The sequence below is a fragment of the Nycticebus coucang genome, chromosome 4 (assembly GCF_027406575.1).
Source record: "Nycticebus coucang isolate mNycCou1 chromosome 4, mNycCou1.pri, whole genome shotgun sequence".
Classification (NCBI taxonomy): domain Eukaryota; kingdom Metazoa; phylum Chordata; class Mammalia; order Primates; family Lorisidae; genus Nycticebus; species Nycticebus coucang.
Genome location: NC_069783.1, coordinates 135,319,356 through 135,340,613, shown reverse-complemented (window position 1 = coordinate 135,340,613; position 21,258 = coordinate 135,319,356). Strand labels below are relative to the sequence as shown.

The 21,258-nt window shown below is 39.3% G+C and overlaps 1 protein-coding gene across 8 annotated transcripts in view; it reads right to left on the bottom strand.

The window, feature by feature from the left end:
* Window positions 1-726: 726 nt before the first annotated feature.
* The window catches only part of LOC128584883 (general vesicular transport factor p115-like), a 92,487-nt gene continuing 71,955 nt past the window's right edge, over window positions 727-21,258 (bottom strand). For 4 of the 8 annotated variants that reach the window (XM_053590158.1, XM_053590161.1, XM_053590162.1 and 1 more), the window contains 12 exons: window positions 21,182-21,202; window positions 17,335-17,445; window positions 16,887-17,005; window positions 16,561-16,742; window positions 16,165-16,286; window positions 12,465-12,603; window positions 10,771-10,916; window positions 10,115-10,168; window positions 6,235-6,333; window positions 4,459-4,566; window positions 2,191-2,406; window positions 727-1,648 (listed from right to left, as the gene is read on the bottom strand). In XM_053590158.1, the coding sequence (XP_053446133.1) occupies window positions 1,559-1,648; window positions 2,191-2,406; window positions 4,459-4,566; window positions 6,235-6,333; window positions 10,115-10,168; window positions 10,771-10,916; window positions 12,465-12,603; window positions 16,165-16,286; window positions 16,561-16,742; window positions 16,887-17,005; window positions 17,335-17,445; window positions 21,182-21,202 (1,407 nt within the window). In that variant the 3' untranslated portion in view covers window positions 727-1,558. Of the gene's footprint in view, window positions 1,649-2,190; window positions 2,407-4,458; window positions 4,567-6,234; window positions 6,334-10,114; window positions 10,205-10,770; window positions 10,917-12,464; window positions 12,604-16,164; window positions 16,287-16,560; window positions 16,743-16,886; window positions 17,006-17,334; window positions 17,446-21,181; window positions 21,203-21,258 lie in introns of all 8 variants that reach the window. The other 4 variants (XM_053590165.1, XM_053590160.1, XM_053590159.1 and 1 more) reach the window with 4 other exon arrangements.

Genomic DNA, 21,258 nt, shown 5'->3' with positions numbered 1-21,258 from the left:
CCCCTTTGAGCCATAGGCACCACCCACACCTTTTTATTATTATTATTTTTTATAGAGACAGTCTCACTTTATCATCTATCATCCTTGGTAGAGTGCCATGGTGTCACACAGCTCACAGCAACCTTCAACTCCTGGGCTTAGACGATTCTCTTGCCTCAGCCTTTCTAGTAGCTGGGACTACAGGTGTCTGCCACAACGCCCGACTATTTTTTTGTTGCAGTTTGGCTGGGGCTGGGTTTGAACCCGCTACCCTCGGTATATGGAGCTGGTGCCCTACCCACTGAGCCATAGGTGCTGCCCTGCTTCACCTTATGTTAAGAATAAAATACTACTTCAAAATCTACAAAAAGGGAACCATGACCAGGGATTAAGTGAACATAGTATCTATTTTTATTATGAAACATTAAATTTTGACACATTGCTTCATTTGCTTTTTAAAAATCTATTATCTGACTGGGCGGCGCCTGTGGCTCAGTGAGTAGGGCGCCAGCCCCATATGCCGAGGGTGGCGGGTTCAAACGCAGCCCCGGCCAAACTGCAATCAAAAAATAGCCGGGCGTTGTGGCGGGCGCCTGTAGTCCCAGCTGCTGGGGAGGCTGAGGCAAGAGAATCGCGTAAGCCCAAGAGTTAAGAGGTTGCTGTGAGCCGTGTGACGCCACGGCACTCTACCTGAGGGCGGTACAGTGAGACTCCGTCTCTACAAAAAAAAAAAAAAAAAAAAAAAATCTATTATCTGACTTAAACCTATTCAGCAAAAATGACAATAAATTATATAAATCATAATTTGGGTCTTTTAAAAACTAGGAACATAATATGTTTTGTGATAATCAACAATACTAAATCTGAATTGCATGAGCTGTTAACTTACAACATGTTCTAGATGTTTAGCTCAAAATAAAGAGAAAACCAACCATGTTAATACACTGTTGCCAAAGTTTCTCAGACTCATCGTCCACATCACCTGTGTGCACCAGCATCCTGCTCGTCACTGAGGACAGAATGCAGCCACGTCAGTGTCAAGGCACTCATTCTCAACCGTCCTATTCCGCACATCTTCGCAGTCACACTGGATGCAGGGCTGATGATACACATCATCTCTCAGCCCAGGCGATCTTGTCTTTAGGTGAACTCATTTCTTTAAAAGAAAATCATAAGCTAAAAACTCAAATGCTGAATTTAGAAACAATGATTCCAATTCAATACATATTAAATCAAGTATGTTAGTACTTAAAGTCACCAATTCTGAAAAGTAAAGTGAACTAAAGCCACTAGCACTGCCACCACACGCCTTAAATGGTGCATCCTTTGATGTCTGAAGCTCTCTGCAAATTGTATTTTGGGACAGTTCCTATGAATTTAAATAAAAGGTATGTATTCTGCATAAAGTTAGAGTTCTGGGGTTTTTAACATGGGTGGCAACATTGAAAAAGTATATCAATAGTCTTATTAGTGAATGTGTCTAAGTCTTTATTTTCTGCAGAGGCAAACCAAAGTACTGTCTTAAGATTCCATCCTCCAAGTTACAACATCACCCCTATCGTTCCTGGAGATTTTAAAGCTAGATACTATCCTGGTCCTTGTCAGCCTCTTCATTTTCATCATCCTCATCTTCTTGGTCTCCGGGTTCAACTTCATCCTCTTCTACAATCTAGATTTTAAAAAATGCTATTTAATATTATGAAGATTTGTTAATGTCACATTCAGCATGCAATAATATACACTCTATTGATAAGTTCTATATTCTAATAATTACAGTAGAATACAAGCCATGTGATTTTTTGATTTAATGCTCAAGGCTTCCTATCATTTTTAACATGAATGAGATCTTATCAGTTAACCCTGCTGATGAAATGGCTATACCTCTGTACACACATGTCTAAACCAAACATGGCAAAAGATAAGGGCACACTGGTGTGATGACAATTCTGCTGCCATAAACAGTCAAATCAATTCATGTGACAGCCTCAAGATATAAAAGAAAATAGATTACAGGTGTTGGGAACTTAACTTAATCCTTCTCTTAAAAGTCAATTCACTCACCACAGTGAAAGCAACATAGAGGATACCGTATACTCAAGAACCCACTGTGTATATTATATAGGTGCAACTTTCCCATGCTATATTAAAAATATTAAAAATGCATCGCAAAGAAACATTATACAAATCATTTTTGAAACATTTTAATCTTACTGGATAACCAAGATCCTTGAGTCTTTTCTTCAGTGACACTATTTTCTGATCTTGTTCAGCCAAGAGAACCAGGAGGTCATCTTGCTCTTTTCTGGAATCTGTAATTTCTGAGTCTAATTTGTCTTTCTCGTTTTGTAAGATGGCAATGGTGCTGTTAGATGAATCTAGCTGTTCTTTAATGGCAGTTTTTTCCTCAGACAGGGCTTTAATTTCATTCTAGAAAAATAAAGGTGAAAGTTAATAATCTAAAATTAGTACTTGCTTTTCTGGAGTTTTAACTCCAGGAAAACAATAGTTTGTTCATGGCTTAGCATCTGTAGCTCAGAGGCTAGGGTGCCTGCCACATACACCAGAGCTTGCAGGTTCAAACCCAGCCCAGGCCCATCAAACAACAATGACAACTACAACAAAAAAATGGCTGGGTATTGTGGCGGGTGCCTATAGTCTCAGCTCCTGGGAGGCTGAGGCAAGAGAATCGCTTAAGCCCAGGAGTTGGAGGTTGCTGTGAGCTGTGATGCCACAGCACCCTACTGAGGGTGATAAAGTGAGACTCTGTCTCAAAAAAAAAAAACAACAAAAAAAACAGAGAGTAAGAGTTTAGGGTGAAGGCTGAGGGTATTTCCAGTAACATGAGAATGAGGCAGACTATTCATCAGAGATGATTTTTCGGAAAAATTGTTTAGCATCCAAAATATAGTTTTAGTTAGCTATTCCTCAAAAATCTATGCGAGATGAAAAAAGCAATACTATTTCAGATGAGCAAGGAGTGAACAGAAACATAAAACATTTGACAGCAGACGCCTGCTTAGCACTCAAAACTCAATTTTTTTTGGATTTTGGCCGGGGCTAGGTCTGAACCCGCCACCTCCGGCATATGGGACTGGCGCCATACTCCTTGAGCCACAGGCACCGCCCAAAACTCAGTATTTTTAAAAAAATTTTTTATCCCAGGGCGGCACCTGTGGCTCAGTGGGTAGGGTGCCAGGCCCATATACCGAGGTTGGCAGGTTCAAATCTGGTCCTGGCCAAACTGCAACAACAACAAAAAAAATAGCCAGGCATTGTGGCGGGCGTGTGTGGTCCCAGCTACTCGGGAGGCTGAGGCAGGAGAATCGCCTAAGCCCAGGAGTTGGAGGTTGCTGTGAGCCGTGTGACGCCACCGCACTCTACTGAGGGCAATAAAGTGAGACTCTGTCTCTACCAAAAAAAAATTTATCCCAACATCATGCATATAATTAAATGGGAAAAAGTAACAGCTTCAAATAAAATCTATGGTTTAAAAACAAAATAATATGTCCACATTCCAAAGAGCACAGTGATGTCTTATCTTCATTTTCTAATTTTCGTTATGTCTCTCACTTCTTATTAGTGTTGCCTCATTCCTTTCTCACGTTATTTACTCCGATGCCCCTGTTACACCGAGCGAGCCAGATTCAACGTGTCTGAGTCCTCGGCCCCATGGAAAGCACACGTGTGCCCATATACAGCCAAATTTGTACTCCTTGTTTTGTTATTGTCATTAGATACTGATGTCGGTAAGAAAACTAAGATATTTTCAATGAATTTCACTTTCATACTACATAAATATACATACTTAGTTTATATATTCAGTATCAATATTGTTATTTGAAATGGCATTAAAAAGCTTCACTTGCAACATCTTTACTCATAAAAATAGAGGCCAGGCACAGTGGCTCACACCTGAAATCCTAACACTCTTGGAGGCTGAAGTGGGAGGATCCCTTGAGCTTAGGAGTTGGAGACCACCTGAGCAAGACTGAGACCCCATCTCTACTAAAAACAGAAAAGTTAGCTGGGTGTTGTGGCAGGCGCCTGTAGTCCCAGCTACTTGGAAGGCTGTTGTGAGATGAGATTATACCCCATTAACTTCATAAATCTAAGAATTTTTTTTTTTTTTTTTTTTTGAGACAGAGCCTCAAGCTGTCATCCTGGCTAGTGCTGTGGCATCACAGCTTATGGCAACCTCCAACTCCTGAGCTCAAGCGATTCTCCTGCCTCTACCTCCCTAGTAGCTGGGATTACAGGTGCCAGCCACAATGCCTGGCTATTTTTTGGTTGTAGTTGTCACTGTTGTTTGGGGGGCCCGGGCTGGATTCGAACCTGCCAGCTCAAGTGCATGTGCCTGGCGCCTTAGTCTCTTGAGCCTGAGCCAATAAATCTAAGAATTTGAGAGATGAAATGAAATAAAATTTCCTGGAGTTCTTTTCATATTATCTGTAATAAGTAAAAGTTTTACCAAAAACTAACCTTTAATTCTTTCGTTTCTTCTAATAATGCTGCCAGTCTTCCTTCTAGGTCAGTAGTTTGAGCTGCTATTGCAGTCTCACTGTCGCCTTGTACGGGAACCGATTTTGCCTGAAAGTTGAAAGAGGTAAGAAAATGTTTCTTTAAAGTCACAAACAATATCAACTTCCAAAGTGGTGATTTTAATTTTCTTGCTATTCTGAAGGTTCACTTTCAGTAACAGAAAAGATAATTCCTTATGTATTTGTGTGCAAAACCAAGTGCTCTCCACTGACAGCTGAGTTCCCCACAGCGAACAGCATCAAATCTTACCAGAGGATGAGGAAGGCTGGGCCAAGCTGCCTTAGAGTCTGCCCAGAAAAGTAAACAGTGAGGTGGCTCCCATGGAACCATCTTTGCTTATTAAACGCAGCATCTGATGAATATTCTACCACATTCTCATGTTAATGGACACACCCTCAGCATTTAATAAGCAAAGAAGCTATTCTCTCATAAGCTTCTCTGAAGTCCACACTGTCAGTTCATAAAGACAGGGAGATAAATTGAGCAAATGCCATTCATTAGTGAAATGCAAATGGGAGTAACTCTCAGGTCAGTTTTTCAGTCTTTTTCTAAATACCAGCAAGTGGAGGTGATGATGCCACAAAATACCTAAAAACATGGAAGTGGCTTTGGAACTGAGCAGAGGCTGGAGTTCTGAGGTGCATGCCAGATAAAGCCTAAATTACTTTAAAGAGACTGGGGATTTTGGTGAGTGATCAAAGAAAAAGGAGGAAAGCTGGCTTCCGTGGGGCAGGAATGCACAACTATCATTATGAGCAAAATGCAGGTGCTTTGGGGAGGTCTCAGATGTAAATGAGGACCATGAAATCAGAGGAGAGGCTACTTGTTATACAGTAGCAAAGACCTTGGCCAAATTGTGTTCAGCATTTTGTGGAAAATAAAACTTGTGATGAACTTGGATATTTCATTCAGGAGATTTCTAAGCAAAGTGCAGAAGCCCAGGTGAGCTGGTTTCTCCTTGATGCTTATACTGAGATGTGAGAGGAGGGAGATACACTGAAGAATCAGAACGTCAAGATTTGGAAGATTCTCAGCTTATGTATATTGCAAAAAATGATAAAGTCTCTTCTGTAGAAAACATCAAGGGTTTATTTATTTATTTTTATTAAATCATTGCTGTGTACATTAATGCAGTCATGGGGTATAATGTGCTGGTTTTATATACAATTTGAAATATTTTTATCAAACTGGTTAACATAGCCTTCACGGCATTTTCTTAGTTTTTGTGTTAAGACATTTATATTTTACATTTAGTAAATTTCACATGTACCCTTGTAAGATGCACCATAGGTGTGGTCCCACCAATTACCCTCCCTCCATCTATCCTACCCTCTCCTCTCCCCTCCCTCTCTCCTTTCCCCATATTTTTGGGCTATAATTGGGTTATAGCTTTCATATGAAAGAACATCAAGAGTTTTTGATAATTTTATACCAACAGAAAGGCTGCCAGCTAGGAATGAAGGGAGTAGAGATACGATTAGAGAAGGGGTCCATCAACAAAACAAATCATCAAGCAACTGAATAAATCCCGCTGGTGCATCTGACTACATAGGGCTGTCAGCATAAGTGAGAAGCTGGTGTCACTAGAACACCAACTAGTGTTTAATCCAAAGAGAAGGTGCTATCTGATAAATCTGCTTCTTTTTCACTGTGGCTGAGAAGTAATATAGCAAGTTTGGGGTACTATCTTTCAAAAGGAAAAACGAATTAACTTACACATGCTTCTGTTTTCTGCAGTAGCTCCTGCCTTTCTGCCTGTAGTTTGGTGATCTCCATAGACTGTGAGTTTAACTGAGACTTTAATGTTGTCAGTTCCTAAGAGACAAAAATAGTTGAGCTATAACATTAAAAAGTATTACTTTTGTCAAGGAAATGTCTATTTACAGGAAGAAATTTTAAAAAATGATTTCTTTTCTTTACTCTCTAGACAGGGGTCCTCAAACTTTTTAAACAGGGGGCCAGTTCACTGTCCCTCAGACTGTTAGAGGGCCAGACTATAGTTAAAAAAAAAATCTATTAACAAATTCCTATGCACACTGCACATATCTTATTTTGAAGTAAAAAAACAAAACGGGAACAAATACAATCACACTGCCTCATGTGGCCCGCGGACCGTAGTTTGAGGACCCCTGCTCTAGAATCACATCTAGATTCCAAGTTTTAAAATCTAACTCTAAACTCTCCTTGAACTATGGATTCAAGATAAAAAATTAAACATAGTGTTTACCTCTGTTCCCTTCTGAGATCCTATCGAATCATAAACAAATGAAGGAGGGGAAAAGGAAGAAAGGAAAGGATGAAAACAGGAAGGAAGGGAAGGAAAAGGGGAGAGCAAGAGGAAGAAACCTACAAGGACAAAGAGGCTAAGAGGAAAGAGCAATGTAACTGGGAACCTCAGAGAGCAACAACAATGGAAACCCTGGAACAGCAGACACCGGAGGCCGACTGCTGAGTTATGTAGCTGGTGCAGGAAGTGGTACCATTAGACACATATAAGTATACGTAAAAAATGGGGTTAAAAACTGTAGGCCTGGCTCGATGGCTCACGCCTGTATAATCCTAACACTCTGGGAGGCCAAGGCAGGTGGATTGCCTGAGCTCAGGAGTTCAAGACCAGCCTGAGCCAGAGTGACCCTGTCTCTAAAAATAGCTAGGTGTTGTGGTGGGCGCCTGTAGTCCCAGCTACTCTGGAGGCTGAGGCAAGAGGATGTGAGCCCAAGAGTTTGAGGTTGCTGTGAGCTGTGATGCTACAGCACTCTGAGGGTGACAAAGGGAAACTCTGTCTAGGAAAAAAAAAATCTCTGTCCCAATCTTGTGCATTAGACAACTAGTCCTCCTTGGACTAGTTGTTTATTATTTAGAAGCACAAAACAGGACATCTTTAGAGGAGGGGCCACCAAACATTGATGAAAAGTAGTAAAAACCAAGAAAGTAATTGAAAGTTTATATTAATGTTGGAATTTTCAAACTTCTCCCAGTTAAAATGTTGCAGGACCATCGAATTGAAACCAATGGACTTTCACCAAAGATTTTAGGGTAAGGAATTTTATTTGCAGGTGGGGAAACTCAGCAGGCCATCAGCCTTAACGTAATGAGCCCTGAGAATCTCTGGGTCTGAATCTGCCTGCTTGATTCCCAGTCAGGGAGCCAGAAAGTTGCAGGATTGGAGAAATGAAAACAACAGACTCTTCCCAAAGATTATAGGGGAAGGAATTTTACTTGCCAGCAGGGGGAAACTCAGCAGGCCCTCAGCCTTAAAGTAATGACTCCCTCCCAGCTCCCATCAGCTCTGTCCCTGTCCTTTTATTGGACTCACAAGTAGACAAAGGAATTACCATATTATTTCTCATTGGAGGTGTTAAGTCATGTGCAGGCTTTTTAGAAGTGGAAGCAAGCAGCAAGCAGGAAGCATTAGTTTTAAGGACCTAGGTAGGAAGTGAAGTTTTACAAATTCTTAAGGCCTAGGTTACCACTGGGAGGAGTGTCTGAGAAGTCTTTGTTTTTCTTAGACTTTACTTTTCCTGGGTCTCCTCCTTCAATACAGTATAGAATAAAGACCAACGGGTAATGTCTTAAGACACTGCAAAGTGGTGGGATGCTGGCATATAAAAAACTCTTATTCTTTGTAAAGTTGTTATGTGTACCTATGTGACTTTTCATTGTTCTTTTTGGTTATTGAAATAAGATACATTTAGTTTTCTTTACACAGTATTTTATTATATATTATAAAAAACAGTACTGACGTTTTAAATAACAATCTAAAATTTATAGAAGAAAATACATTAGAAAAAGTAAAAAATTAAGAGGCAATTCTCTTTTATAAAAATATATAATTAAAGTTTTGCTGGGAACCATAATTAAATAGCAAATATTTTTACTTGAAATTTACAGAGCAAGGCTACATATTCATAACTGAATTCCATTTTATTTGAATACAGTTCTAGTGTAGGTAGAGGTAATAAAACCAAAACAGCATTAATCTTCCCTACACAAACAAAAGACTATGAACATATACTGGAGTCCTAGAAATCCTAATAAGTGACTTTAAAAAACAGGTGGGATTGCATAAGAAGCTATAACAATGGAAACTCTTAGCTATTTATGTTTAGCACAGTTGTGAAAGGTAGTAATGAGGCTCCCTAACTTTCCTGAGGCATACTTTTCGGCTGTCTGGCACCTACATCCTTGACAATTACTCGTTTTGATCCACTCTGGATTTAAAAAAAAGAAAATACGAAAAAAACCCAGGTGGGTAGTGCCTGTGGCTCACAGAATTAGGGCACTGGCCCCATATGCCAGAGGTGGTGGGTTCAAATCCAGCCCTGGCCAAAAACTGCAAAAAAACCCAGGTGAAACAAGGTGGGATTTTAGAAGCTCCTCTAAGGTACATAGACCTGGTTTCTCTGGGTATAGTCCCTCCCCTTTCAGAGCAGCCATGTCAGTGGGCTGGGGCCAGCCTACTAGAGAAGGGGGAAGGAAGTCTGTCCTAGAATGGTAAACGCTGCTGTCACTTGTTACTTCAGTGTAACAGGTTTTTTAAAAGAAGTATGCATTCCTTTTGTAATAAGAAAGGAAAAAGGGAAGGAAAAAAAGAGACAGAAGTAAATAAAAGAAAATAGGAAGAAAATGACCCAGAATCTGTTTGGGGATAACATACACTATGAGCAACCTGGTGCTTTTCTAGATTTCCTTCATTAAATTATTTAATTCTACATGTCCACAGTTCCTTTCCCTTTTTTCTGGTTCTTTTCTTGAATAAATACATTTAATTTTCTCATTAGATAAAGATAAACGACCTAGTTTAATAGGAATTTATAAACATTACAAATTAATCAAGCAGAAAAAAATTTAATTCGCTGTTCAGCTAGAGTCATGTAATTGAGATACACACAAGTTCACTTCCTGTTTTTCCCCCTTCAAATTCTAAAATTCACCATTTTTCCTGATAGAATGGTTTAAAAACGTACATTTGGGCGGCGCCTATGGCTCGTGAGTAGGGCGCCGGCCCCATATGCTAAGTGTGGTGGGTTCAAACCCAGCCCCGGACAAAATGCAACAAAAAAATAGCCGGGCGTTGTGGCGGGTGCCTGTAGTCCCAGCTGCTCAGGAGGCTGAGGCAAGAGAATCGTGTAAGCCCAAGAGTTAGAGGTTGTTGTGAGCCGTGTGACTCCACGGCACTCTACCTGAGGGTGGTACAGTGAGACTCTGTCTCTACAAAAAAGAAAAAAAAAAAACCAGTACATTTATTTAAGTAATCACCATAGTCAATACATGAAAATTAGGCATAAGATTTTACATATTCATATTTGCAGCTTATAAATATTAAAAAATTTTTCTTTATTAGTTCACTGATAATCTACAAATAATGTGTAAGAGTCTGAGATTCCATTAAAAAGAACATCACTGAAAAATGGAAATAAGAAAAAGCAAAATACCATTACCATATAATTAAAAATAACTTCTAGATTTTCAAGTGGCTGTCTTAAATTTTGCTTACATCTGACAAAGTAGTTCTAGGATAATGAAATTACAGGGCTGTTACTCTATTATAATTAAAAGAAAACAAAATTGAACTAGGATCAATCTAAAAAATTACCAGTTTCAACTCTTCAACTTGTTCACAATCTCCATCTGAAGTAGGTACTGAAAACTGTTGATTCATGCCAAATGTTTGGGAAGATTTCAACAAATAGCAAAGAAATAAATGAAATAAATTTAGTCTAGAAAGACAGGCTAAAGCCAAACAGCACTGCACACATATAAAGCATAACTTATACATCCTTACCAAAAAATTCACATCAGCACTTTAATTTTTATGCCCATTATAAAATTTCAATATCGTATACATAATCTGTAACTTTTCCATATTTATAGCAAGTAATTTATTAAATCTAAGCATTTACCTGTGGTCATATGGAGAAATAGCATAAAAAGATAATTACTGAGCAACTTTTATGTATTAAAAGAGTAGTAAGTTATTTAAATCTCTTTGTTATGAAATATACTATCACTAAAACTTACAGATTAAGAAACAAGTTTAAAGAGGTTAACTAAATTGCTTAAATTTAATTAGCTAGGAAGCATGGAATCTTAGAGAGTCTAACTCTAAAACTCACACTCTAAAAAAAAAATCTTAGTATATGATATTCTGGCTTACGGGATGTACCAAAAAAAGAAACTAAAATTAAAAAAAAAGAAAGAGGCAGAACAATGAAAATTGCTCTTGACCCCTTATTTTAAATATTTACTTACCAAATTTTCAATCAGCTGACTCTGTAAAACTTCTTGATTACTTTTTAATTTTTCTGTCTCTTCTCGCAACATACCAATTTCTTCCGGCTGAATGCCATTCATCTGAGCCCCATCGCTATAAGAACTTTGATGATGACTGTCTTTTCCTATTCACCAAGAATAAAATTTTAAAAGCCAGTATAAAAATTAAGTTTTTCATTATTCAAACTATAAGATTCAAATACAATATTCTAATATACATATAACTTTCTTAATTCAATGACATTGACAGTACTTTTGCAACCACATTTCATCTTTACAGAATAGTGTCATTCACTCAGAGACACAGTCTCACCCTGTTGCTCTTGGCTAGAGCGCTATGACATCATACAAGCTCACAGCAACCTCAAACTCCTGGGTTCAAGAAATAATACTGCCTCAGTCTCCCATGTAGCTGGGACTGCAGGTGCCCACCACAAATCCCAGCTAATTTTTCTATTTTTAGTAGAGACAAGGTCTCACTCTTGCTTAGGCTAGTCTAGAACTCCTTAGCTTAAGCAATCTTCCCGCCTCAGCCTCCCAGAGTGCTAGGATTATAGGTGTGAGCAACCGTGCATGGTCAGAATAGTATATTTATAAAAATAATGAACCAATCATATTTTCAGGTTCTGGGAGGAAAAACAGCATAGTCAAACAGTTGACTAAACTGCATGGTCTGGTAATCTATGACTTAAGAACTATAATAATTTCAATCCAATTCTATCGATGAAGATAAAGTAAAATCCCTTTGTATTTTATTTTATTATTAGTATTTGTTTTTTGAGACAGAATCTCACTATGTTACCCTTGGTAGAGTGCCATAGCATCACAGCTCACAGCAACCTCAAACTCTTGGGCTTAAGAGATTCTCTTGCCTCAGCCTCCCAAGTAGCTGGGACTACAGTACCCATCACAATGGCCGGCTATTTTTGTTGTTGTTGTAGCTGTCGTTGTTTGGCAGGCCTAGGCTGGGTTCCTGGTGTATGTGGCTGGTGCCCTATACAATGAGCAATGGGCGCCGAGCCAAAATCCCTTTTTAATTTTTTTTTTTTGCGTTTTTGCCCAGGGCTGGGCTTGAACCCACCACCTCTGGTATATGGGGCCAGCGCCCCACTCCTTTGAGCCACAGGTGCCGCCCCCAAAATCCCTTTTTAAAAATCTTCACAAGCACTGCATGATGATAGTATTTACAAGCAGCTGAGCTCTTAACCATCTGCCAAGCAGCACTAGAATTTGATATATACATATAAAATTTCATTTAATTCTCAGATGTTATTATTTTCTCCATTTTGCAAAAGAGGAAATTGAAAGATCAGATTGGTTGTTCTCAATGGACTATACGAATCACCAGGGGAGCCTTTATAATTCCTGATGCCTGGACCCAACCCCAGACTAAATCAGAAACAGTATTGGGGGTATTTTTTTAACCAATGAAAAGCAAGTCAGGTAAGTCTAATGTGCAGCCAGGGTTGAGAGTCTCTGGGTTAGAGCATTAGGTAGCAAGGAGTTTGGATTTAGTCTCAACTACTCCTAACTATTATGCTATTTTGTTTTAAACTCAGATTTACATGTTTGTCACTGTGACTTAAGTTACAGAAAGATTAGTCCATAAAAGGAACCTAGCTCTTGGGGACAAAATGACCTGGATGCTGACAGAGCCAGCCAGTTGCACTCACCCAGCTGCACTTTGAGCAGATTATACTGATCCCTGTGCTGCTGAATCTGCGCCGCCTGCTGTGTAACTGCCGTCTGGAGATGCTCATTCTGACATTTCAGGGTAGAGACTTGTTGCCTTAACTCCTCAAGTTGCAGGTCCTGTGAAACAATGTATAATTCAAGTGTTTTATATTCACACTAATTATTGGCACTAAGAAGATGAATAAATTTTAAAAAATCAGAGGTTATTTTGGGTTCGTGTGTTAAAGTACTCAGCACTTCCAGTATCAAGCAGTGATGCATTCCTGGGCACCAACGCAGATTAACAGGGAGCAGAACTGTAGGGTTTCCAGTGAGGCCTACAAACAGACACTAGGGCACAGAATGCAACCTCACCGCAATTATGGGGACAGCAACTAGAACAAAGTCCATTTTATGACCCATCGAACCACTGAAGAAACGTACACCAGACTATTTAAGAAGCTTAGTGTATGTACATGCACAGATGCATCTATGTTATTTCTAAAATTAAAAGATAATCAAGAATATTTAGAAGACTGAAAAGAGAAAGAAGAGCTTTCAACTCTTACCACCGTAATACCATAGTTGGAATTTGATACAGTTCTTTACTTTCATGTAATTTTTTTCTAATCTATGTTTTTCAAACTTGTCACAATTGGTTCATATATAATTTTGTAAACTTTAATTTGCTTGCTATCCTAATTTTCCCATACTGCTGATTTTCACAATCCTAATTTTTTTTTTTTTTTGAGACAGAGTCTCACTATGTCACCCTTGGTAGAGTACTGTGGCATCACAGTTCACAGCAACCTCAAACTCCTGGGCTTAAGCAATTCTCTTGCCTTAGCCTCCCAAGGTCCTTAGGCTGGGACCACAGGCACCTGCCCCAATGCCCGGCTATTTTTTTTGTTGCAGTTGTCATTGTTGTTTAGCTGGCCCAGGATAGGTTCAAACCTGCCAGCCCTGCTGTATGTGGCCAGCGCCCTAACCACTGAACACACTGACCTATGGGCACCACGCCCACAATCCTAATTTTAAATGCTCGCTTAATACCTGATCAAGTAGATGCAATATAATTTAAATCCAATGTTTCTGACATGAAGTTGCTTTCCATTTTTCAAAAATATTTATCATACTATTATTATAAATATCTTAGTCCATATAATTGTTCTGAATTTTGGAGAATTTCCTTAGGATAAATTCTCAAATGTCATTCAAAGGATATGAACATTTTATAGCTCTAGATGCTTATAACCTAACACCAAATAGCATTTTAAATGGTGAGTGGGCGGCGCCTGTGGCTCAGTCGGTAAGGCGCCGGCCCCATATACCGAGGGTGGCGGGTTCAAACCCGGCCCCGGCCAAACTGCAACCAAAAAATAGCCGGGCGTTGTGGCGGGCGCCTGTGGTCCCAGCTACTTGGGAGGCTGAGGCAAGAGAATCGCTTAAGCCCAGGAGTTGGAGGTTGCTGTGAGCTGTGTGAGGCCACGGCACTCTACCGAGGGCCATAAAGTGAGACTCTGTCTCTAGAAAAAAAAAAAAAAAAAAAAATGGTGAGAGACTTCAAGTGAAGATTTCTTAAAAGAGTCATTATAGTAATTCTGTCAAATCACTCTTTTTTTCTTCCAAATCAACTGTATTTGTTAGTCCCAAGTGTTATTTTTGGGCCTCCATCATATTCCATGTGTTTACTTTTCCATCGTTCCAAAGATATTACATTTTACCAATTGGAAATGACTTCATGTTTGTACCAAGATACACAAAAGAAATCCTAATAATCATGGGTAGTTTGATGATTCAAATTTTGGTCATTCAAAGATGATTCTAACTTATTGCTTGTTTGTAAACTGAAAAGTTGAGACTGAATGCTAAATATTTAATATTATTTTTTAAAATTACAATCTCAGTAATATAGATTGTAGAAAAGAAATACAAACAAGTAGCTCTCAATTTAGAGAGTTCTACTTATGTTCTTCCCGGCCACGCCTGCCACAAGCTGCACACAGTTAAACAGTGAGGGTGGACGGCTGTGCAGGGCAGGGGACGGGCCTGACCCATTGTATCTTTTATGACATTGGAATTTTAGTGACATCACTTTTCAGATAAAATTGTAGCAATCTGTGGAATTAGAGTATAAACCAGAAGAAAGTAGAGTATGAACCAAGAACATATTTTGAAGGAATGTGACAGAAGGTTTAAGGTGCTCAAAGGAATGCTAGTAATGGAGTTGACTGGTGTCCTGAAAAGAAATAGTAAGTAGTTTCAACTTAACTCACCATTATCTACTCTAACAAATCAGCTCCTTCTACTGTACTGTCCAAATCAGTACCATCTACTCTGTTGTCCAAGACAGAAATCCAGGGGTCATATTTGACCCTTTCTGCAACCACAAACCTGCCTGTGAACACTACAAAGTCCTGCCAGTTTTATTTCCTTTAGTTTCCATATTTCTCACATCTGTCCCCTTTATACCACATAGTATTAGAATCCCAGTAACACACATGTATTTGAATTCTCTTTTACCAATTGCTAAGTGACCCTAGGTGATTTTAAATTCTTCTAAGTCTCAGATTCCTCACCTGTTCTAAACTGAAGATGGTAACTTCTTTGTCAGGGTATTGTGAAAATTAAGAGAGGTAAGAGATTAAAGCGCTTAGTGAACATGTAACACAGCCAACACAAAAGGCCGGCCCTCATCATCATCATTGCTCCCGTAAGTGTCCTAACCTCTTCCCCTAGCACATCTACTACATTAACCTCCCCTGCTTGGGCTTCCCCAAGATTTGCCCCATCTCCATTTCTCTACTATAGCCACAAGAATGTTTTACGTACAAGCCAGTACACTGACTCAAACATACCAAGCTGTTTGTCACTCCCTGCCTCCGTTCGCTCTCTCTCCCTGGACCCAAGCATCTCTTTTTCGTAAGCCCTCACCCTTACCTAGCTAAATCAGCCCCGTCAATGCTGCCACATACCTTTGCTTGTAGACTTTGTAAGTAGTAATTTGTGTGTCACAGTAAACTATTTCTCTCCACATGGAAATGAAGTGGACACCTGTCTGTCTGACTCTGTCTCTGCACACTGCAGCCTGCGCAGCGCTGAGCACATGGACCCCTGCCCGTCTGACTCTGTCTCTGCACGCTGCAGCCTGCGCAGCGCTGCGCGCACGGACCCCTGCCCGTCTGACTCTGTCTCTGCACGCTGCAGCCTGCGCAGCGCTGCGCGCACGGACCCCTGCCCGTCTGACTCTGTCTCTGCACGCTGCAGCCTGCGCAGCGCTGAGCGCACGGACCCCTGCCCGTCTGACTCTGTCTCTGCACGCTGCAGCCTGCGCAGCGCTGAGCGCACGGACCCCTGCCCGTCTGACTCTGTCTCTGCACGCTGCAGCCTGCGCAGCGCTGAGCGCACGGACCCCTGCCCGTCTGACTCTGTCTCTGCACGCTGCAGCCTGCGCAGCGCTGCGCACACGGACCCCTGCCCGTCTGACTCTGTCTCTGCACGCTGCAGCCTGCGCAGCGCTGAGCACACGGACAGTGCTGCGCAGTGCCAAGCACTCAAGTCTGCTGAACTAGATGCTCTGAGAAATTATGAGTTTTACTTTCTGTATCCCCTTTTATGTGAAATGCCAAGAAAACTTCCTTCAATGTAGAAAATACCAATCAGCATTAGTGAGAGGGCACACAATCCATTAGGACTCACTTGCTCTCGAATCATATTTTTGTAGTGAGTCACAATGTTGTCATGCTGCTCTAGAGTCTTCTTCACCTCTTCTTCTTTCTGATCTTCTTCACTGGACTTATAAATAGCCTTAGTTATAACACCTGTAAAAGAAAGTTTGAAATTTGTTTTAAGTGTTTTAAATACTATCTTATTTAACACTTACTCAACACATATAACTTAACTCCACAACAGATCAGAAATAATCTTTCTAATCTCACTGAAAGCCAAATGTCCTTGAATGGGCTACAGGTCAAGAGTTAGGAAAAACATCTTCTTTTAGGGTTATCATATAATCTGCATATATCTAGGACATAAATGCAAAATATAATCATAGTTATTTTCTAATGAATATCAAGATAAACCTTCTCATCTTACCTTCAAGTTCTTTTACCAGCTTTGTAAACTCGTGATCAAATATCATGTATTCTGGACTGGGAAAGTTTGGCTGGGGTTTCTGAGACGCTCTGGAATATAACTCATGCTTGCTAATAAATCCTAGTTTCTCTATGAAATTCTCTTTGCCAATCCTCTTCTCTATTAGTTGTTTTAGTTTCTCTCTATTAAGAGATAAGCGTATTGAAATGCTTTAAAAACATACAATCATAACAAAACATAAAAGCTTGGTCTACATTATACTTTGGCAGAAGAAGTGTACCACTTATGTCTTGATGACATGAGAGAGTCATCTTCCCCTTACTTACTTCATGCAGCTCTCAAGTGAGTTATCATTGAAGTAAATGGAAATGCCCAACAAAAGGGCACATAAGCCTTGGACCAACTGCTCTTCCTCTCCAAAATTTTCTGCAATCTGTCCTGTAAGCTGCAATCTTTGTTAAGGAAGCTAAGGATTCATAATATCAAGAATACTACATTTTATAATTTGATATATATGTCATGTAAGAGTTCCTATAAGAAATACCATATATATTCCAAGCCAGAATGTAACAAACAATGATACACATACACATCCATGGACACACACATATACACACACAGCTTCAGCAAACATCACAACCTCAACGGTTTAAAAAGCCGCAACACAGATACAATGGTGGAGAATCCAAATATTTGGGTGTAGAACTATTTCCACTTAAGAAAAAATTAAAAAGATAAATACTTACACATATGTTTCTAAGACATAAAGGATACAAATGGAACACTGGCTGAATTGTGAAGAAAATGCGTCACTGCAATGGGACAGTTGCTCAGCCAGGTACAAAGCAACATTAATAATCCAACCCTTGTTTGTATTTTGCTTCCCTGTAACAGACAAGGTGACAGAAATCTCTTTCCATTCATTTTCTTTTTTTCAGACTTAAAGTTACCCTAAGATCCCATCCTATTTGCATAAAAAGAATTTTAACATCTTACAAAAATGAGTGCCAGAAATGTAGATTTAGAAAACTGAACACGGGGATCCATTCTTGTGTGCACCACAGGCTGCATATCTCAAAATGATCACAGTGTGGCAATCAAAGTGGCATCTTTATAAGCATAGACTAGGAGCAGTTAAAGCATTGTTAGTATAAAAACATGGTCTCTGAATGAAAAAATTTATGATGTGGAGGTTTAAAAAAAAAATCTATCAACCATAAGACACTTTAAATGTGCCAGGCAAATTTATGATATTTCAATCAATACTTTAAAAATAAGTTCCTGCTGTGAGGACAAAGTCTGCCTCCTTCAAAAAAATCAAGAAAAATACAAAGAAATAATCTCCTGAATCACTCAGTCAAATTCCATGAGAGAACACATTTTCTTTTTTTTTTTTGTAGAGACAGAGTTTCACTTTACTGCCCTCAGTAGAGTGCCATGGTATCACACGGCTCACAGCAACCTCCAGCTCTTGGGCTTATGTGATTCTCTTGCCTCAGCCTCCCGAGCAGCTGGGACTACAGGCGCCCGCCACAACGCCCGGCTATTCTTTTGTTGCAGTTTGGCCGGGGCTGGGTTTGAACCCGCCACCCTCGGCATATGGGGCCAGCGCCCTGCTCACTGAGCCACAGGCGCCACCCGAGAGAACACATTTTCTTTTCTTTTTTTTTTTTTTTGTGATTTTTTTTGGCCGGGGCTGGGTCTGAACCCGCAACCTCCGGCATATGGGACCGGAGCCCTACTCCTTGAGCCACAGGCGCCGCCCCGAGAGAACACATTTTCTAACAAGAAGGTCAAGCATGCTACACACTCAGTGACAACACACTACCCAATGAGAAATCAACACACAGAGTCAAGGGGAAAAGACTGGAACCAACCAAGTGTCCCAGCCACTTCCTGCACTGCCACCTGGTTCATCAAGAAAATCAGCATGTCCAGCAAGACCAGCTCCCTACATTTTAAAACCACACATTTACATCTCCTATGTAGGTCATCTCTCCGTCTGTAAGACTGACACTGCTCATATTTATATTACCATAACCTACATTTTTTTCTTAAAGAAAAACAAAATTTGTTGGAAAAAAAAAAGAAGATCAATAGAGTCATGTACCACTTTGGGGCAAATTTTATAAAATATCTAAAATATATTTATTTAAAGATCTGGGCAAGGAATGGATTTAAAGTAATCACCACTGTTTTGAAAAATTCTACCACCTAGACTGGTCTAATTTCACAAACCTTGATTTCAGTATCTTGGCCTTTTTATAATTTATTTTCAGGTGATTTAATATTGAATTAAATAAATTTCAGCTGGATTTCTTCAAAGGATTTGCCAACTAAGCATTAATGACTCTAGTTTTACATGACATATGTGTTATTTTTACTTTTTCCTTGCTTCTGTGTCATTACTGTGCCCACAGTATACCTTCACGCTGCCTATATAAATGCAAAAGTTAAAAAATACAGTTATTCTCAAGTGACTATGCGCCATACAGAACTTACAACTACTCAAGATACAAGTGCATGTTTTATCTATGGGCTATATATGAAATTCACTATTGCTTAGACCAGTGGTTCTCAACCTTCCTAATGCCACAGCCCTTTACTACAGTTCCCACAAGTTGAGAACCGCTGGCTTAGACATTTGCAGGTACCAAATATACCTACAGTGCTCATATAAAAGCATCCTGTCAAATCACTGCTGATGTCTGAGTAAACAGCAACAGAATCAGATTTAAATCTGAATCGCCTGGAAGGATGCCCTTTGACACGGGAGCAAAGTTAAATATAGCCAGTGAGGAAACAGAATGGAGCAATTCATTTATGTAGCAACGAAAAAAGATAAAGTACTCAGGAACGATCCCAATCAAAATGGCATGATATTAGAACAAGAAAAATTTTAAAACACTCCTAAAGAGCACAAAATAGACAGAAACCAATGTAAAGACACTGTGTTCCTAGACAGGAAGACCTGACATCATGAAGATGTTGACTGTTAGTTAATTTATAAAACTAATGAGATTCAAATGAAAATATTAAAAGATTTCTTTTCTTCTAGAAATTAATATGATTCTTAAAACATATTATAAAAAAGTGAGAATAACTGGGAATACTGTACCAAAAAAAAAAATAGTCATGAGGGATCATGAACAGGTAGGAATCAAGGGATAGAACAGAAGGTTCAGAAATGGACCTATATACAAATGAGAATTTAGTACATGAAAAAAAGGTAGCATATAACCCTCAGTGGGCTACAGATGGACTTAAAAAACGTTGGGACAAGTAGATAGCTGCCTACAAAAAGATCAGTGGATCCATACCGCATACAGCTCATTCAAGGAAAATGGAACATCATGCACAAAAATAAATCAGAAAGTCTAAGATGAAAATATGAGTAAATTTCTCAAAATCTTTAAGTGGGAAGGCATTCCTAAATATGACTTAAAATACAGAAGCCATAAAAAAAAGTCTAAGAAAAAAAATCCAAAACAAAACATCAAGGTCAAAAGACAAAGGACACACCCTATTAAATTATTAACATTTATATTTGCATAATACTTTCTCAAACATAAAAGATTCTGATGATTAAGGTGATAAATAATTGTGAGTTATTAACACATGTTAGATCGTGTTCATACACAAAGTTATAATCCTAACAGACTTCAGTCATTACCACCTACACTGTTCAACTGGAATATGTGCCCAAGCATGAATATTAAGATATGCTCGTTTTTTGGTGAAACACACAAACCAAACCAAACCAAACACAAATAACACTCTTCCACTCACTAACCCTCATACAGGACTATAGTTATGTGGGTACATACTAGTTGTAGCATATGAATTATATCCAGAATAATACCTAATATTTTATTTAAAAATCTTTAAAATTACAAAATTATACTTGCTATGTACATTTAAAAATAGTCTAATTAATATAAAAGTCATCAATCTTTCATATACTGATGAACTGAAGACAAAAAAAAAATTTTTTTTTGAGACAGTTTCACTATGTCACCCTCAGTAGAGTGCTGTGAAATCACAGCTCACAGCAACTTCAAACTCTTAGGCTGAAGCGATTCTCTTGCCTCAGCCTCCCAAGTACCTGGGACTATAGGCACCTGCCATAACACCTGGCTATTTTTGTTGTTGTTGTCGTCGTCATTGTTGTTTAGCAGGCCGGGTCAGGTTCAAACCTGCCAGCCCTGGTGTGTGGGCCAATGCCCTAACCACTGAGCATACAGGCTCCAAGCCTAAAGACAAAAATTCTTAACCCTAAATTTTACTTCCTGTAACATGGTTTAAGGAGAAATAGAGAAAGCAAGCTTGGGGGGAAAAAACAGAAAAAACCAAAACCAAGTTATTCCATAAAGTGCAAGCATCCCCAGAGAGAGCACAAAGTATATAGCCTCAGATTCTCAGTCCCGGAGTTCCTGGTAACACCACGGCGGTATCCCAGGGAGAAGAACCAGAGAGCCACTTATGATAGAGATAAACTTGCTGACACGTGTGAGTAGAATATAACTTCAAACAAGCAGTTAAACAAAACCATCAGCAAAACCCAAGACAGAGAAAAAGCCTTCATATAAGAGGAAAATGCCTAAGCTAAATCGATACATACCCGTCTGTCGATCTTATCACCCTGCAAATTATACATTAAAAATTATTCATAAATATTACTACTTTAGACAAATGTAA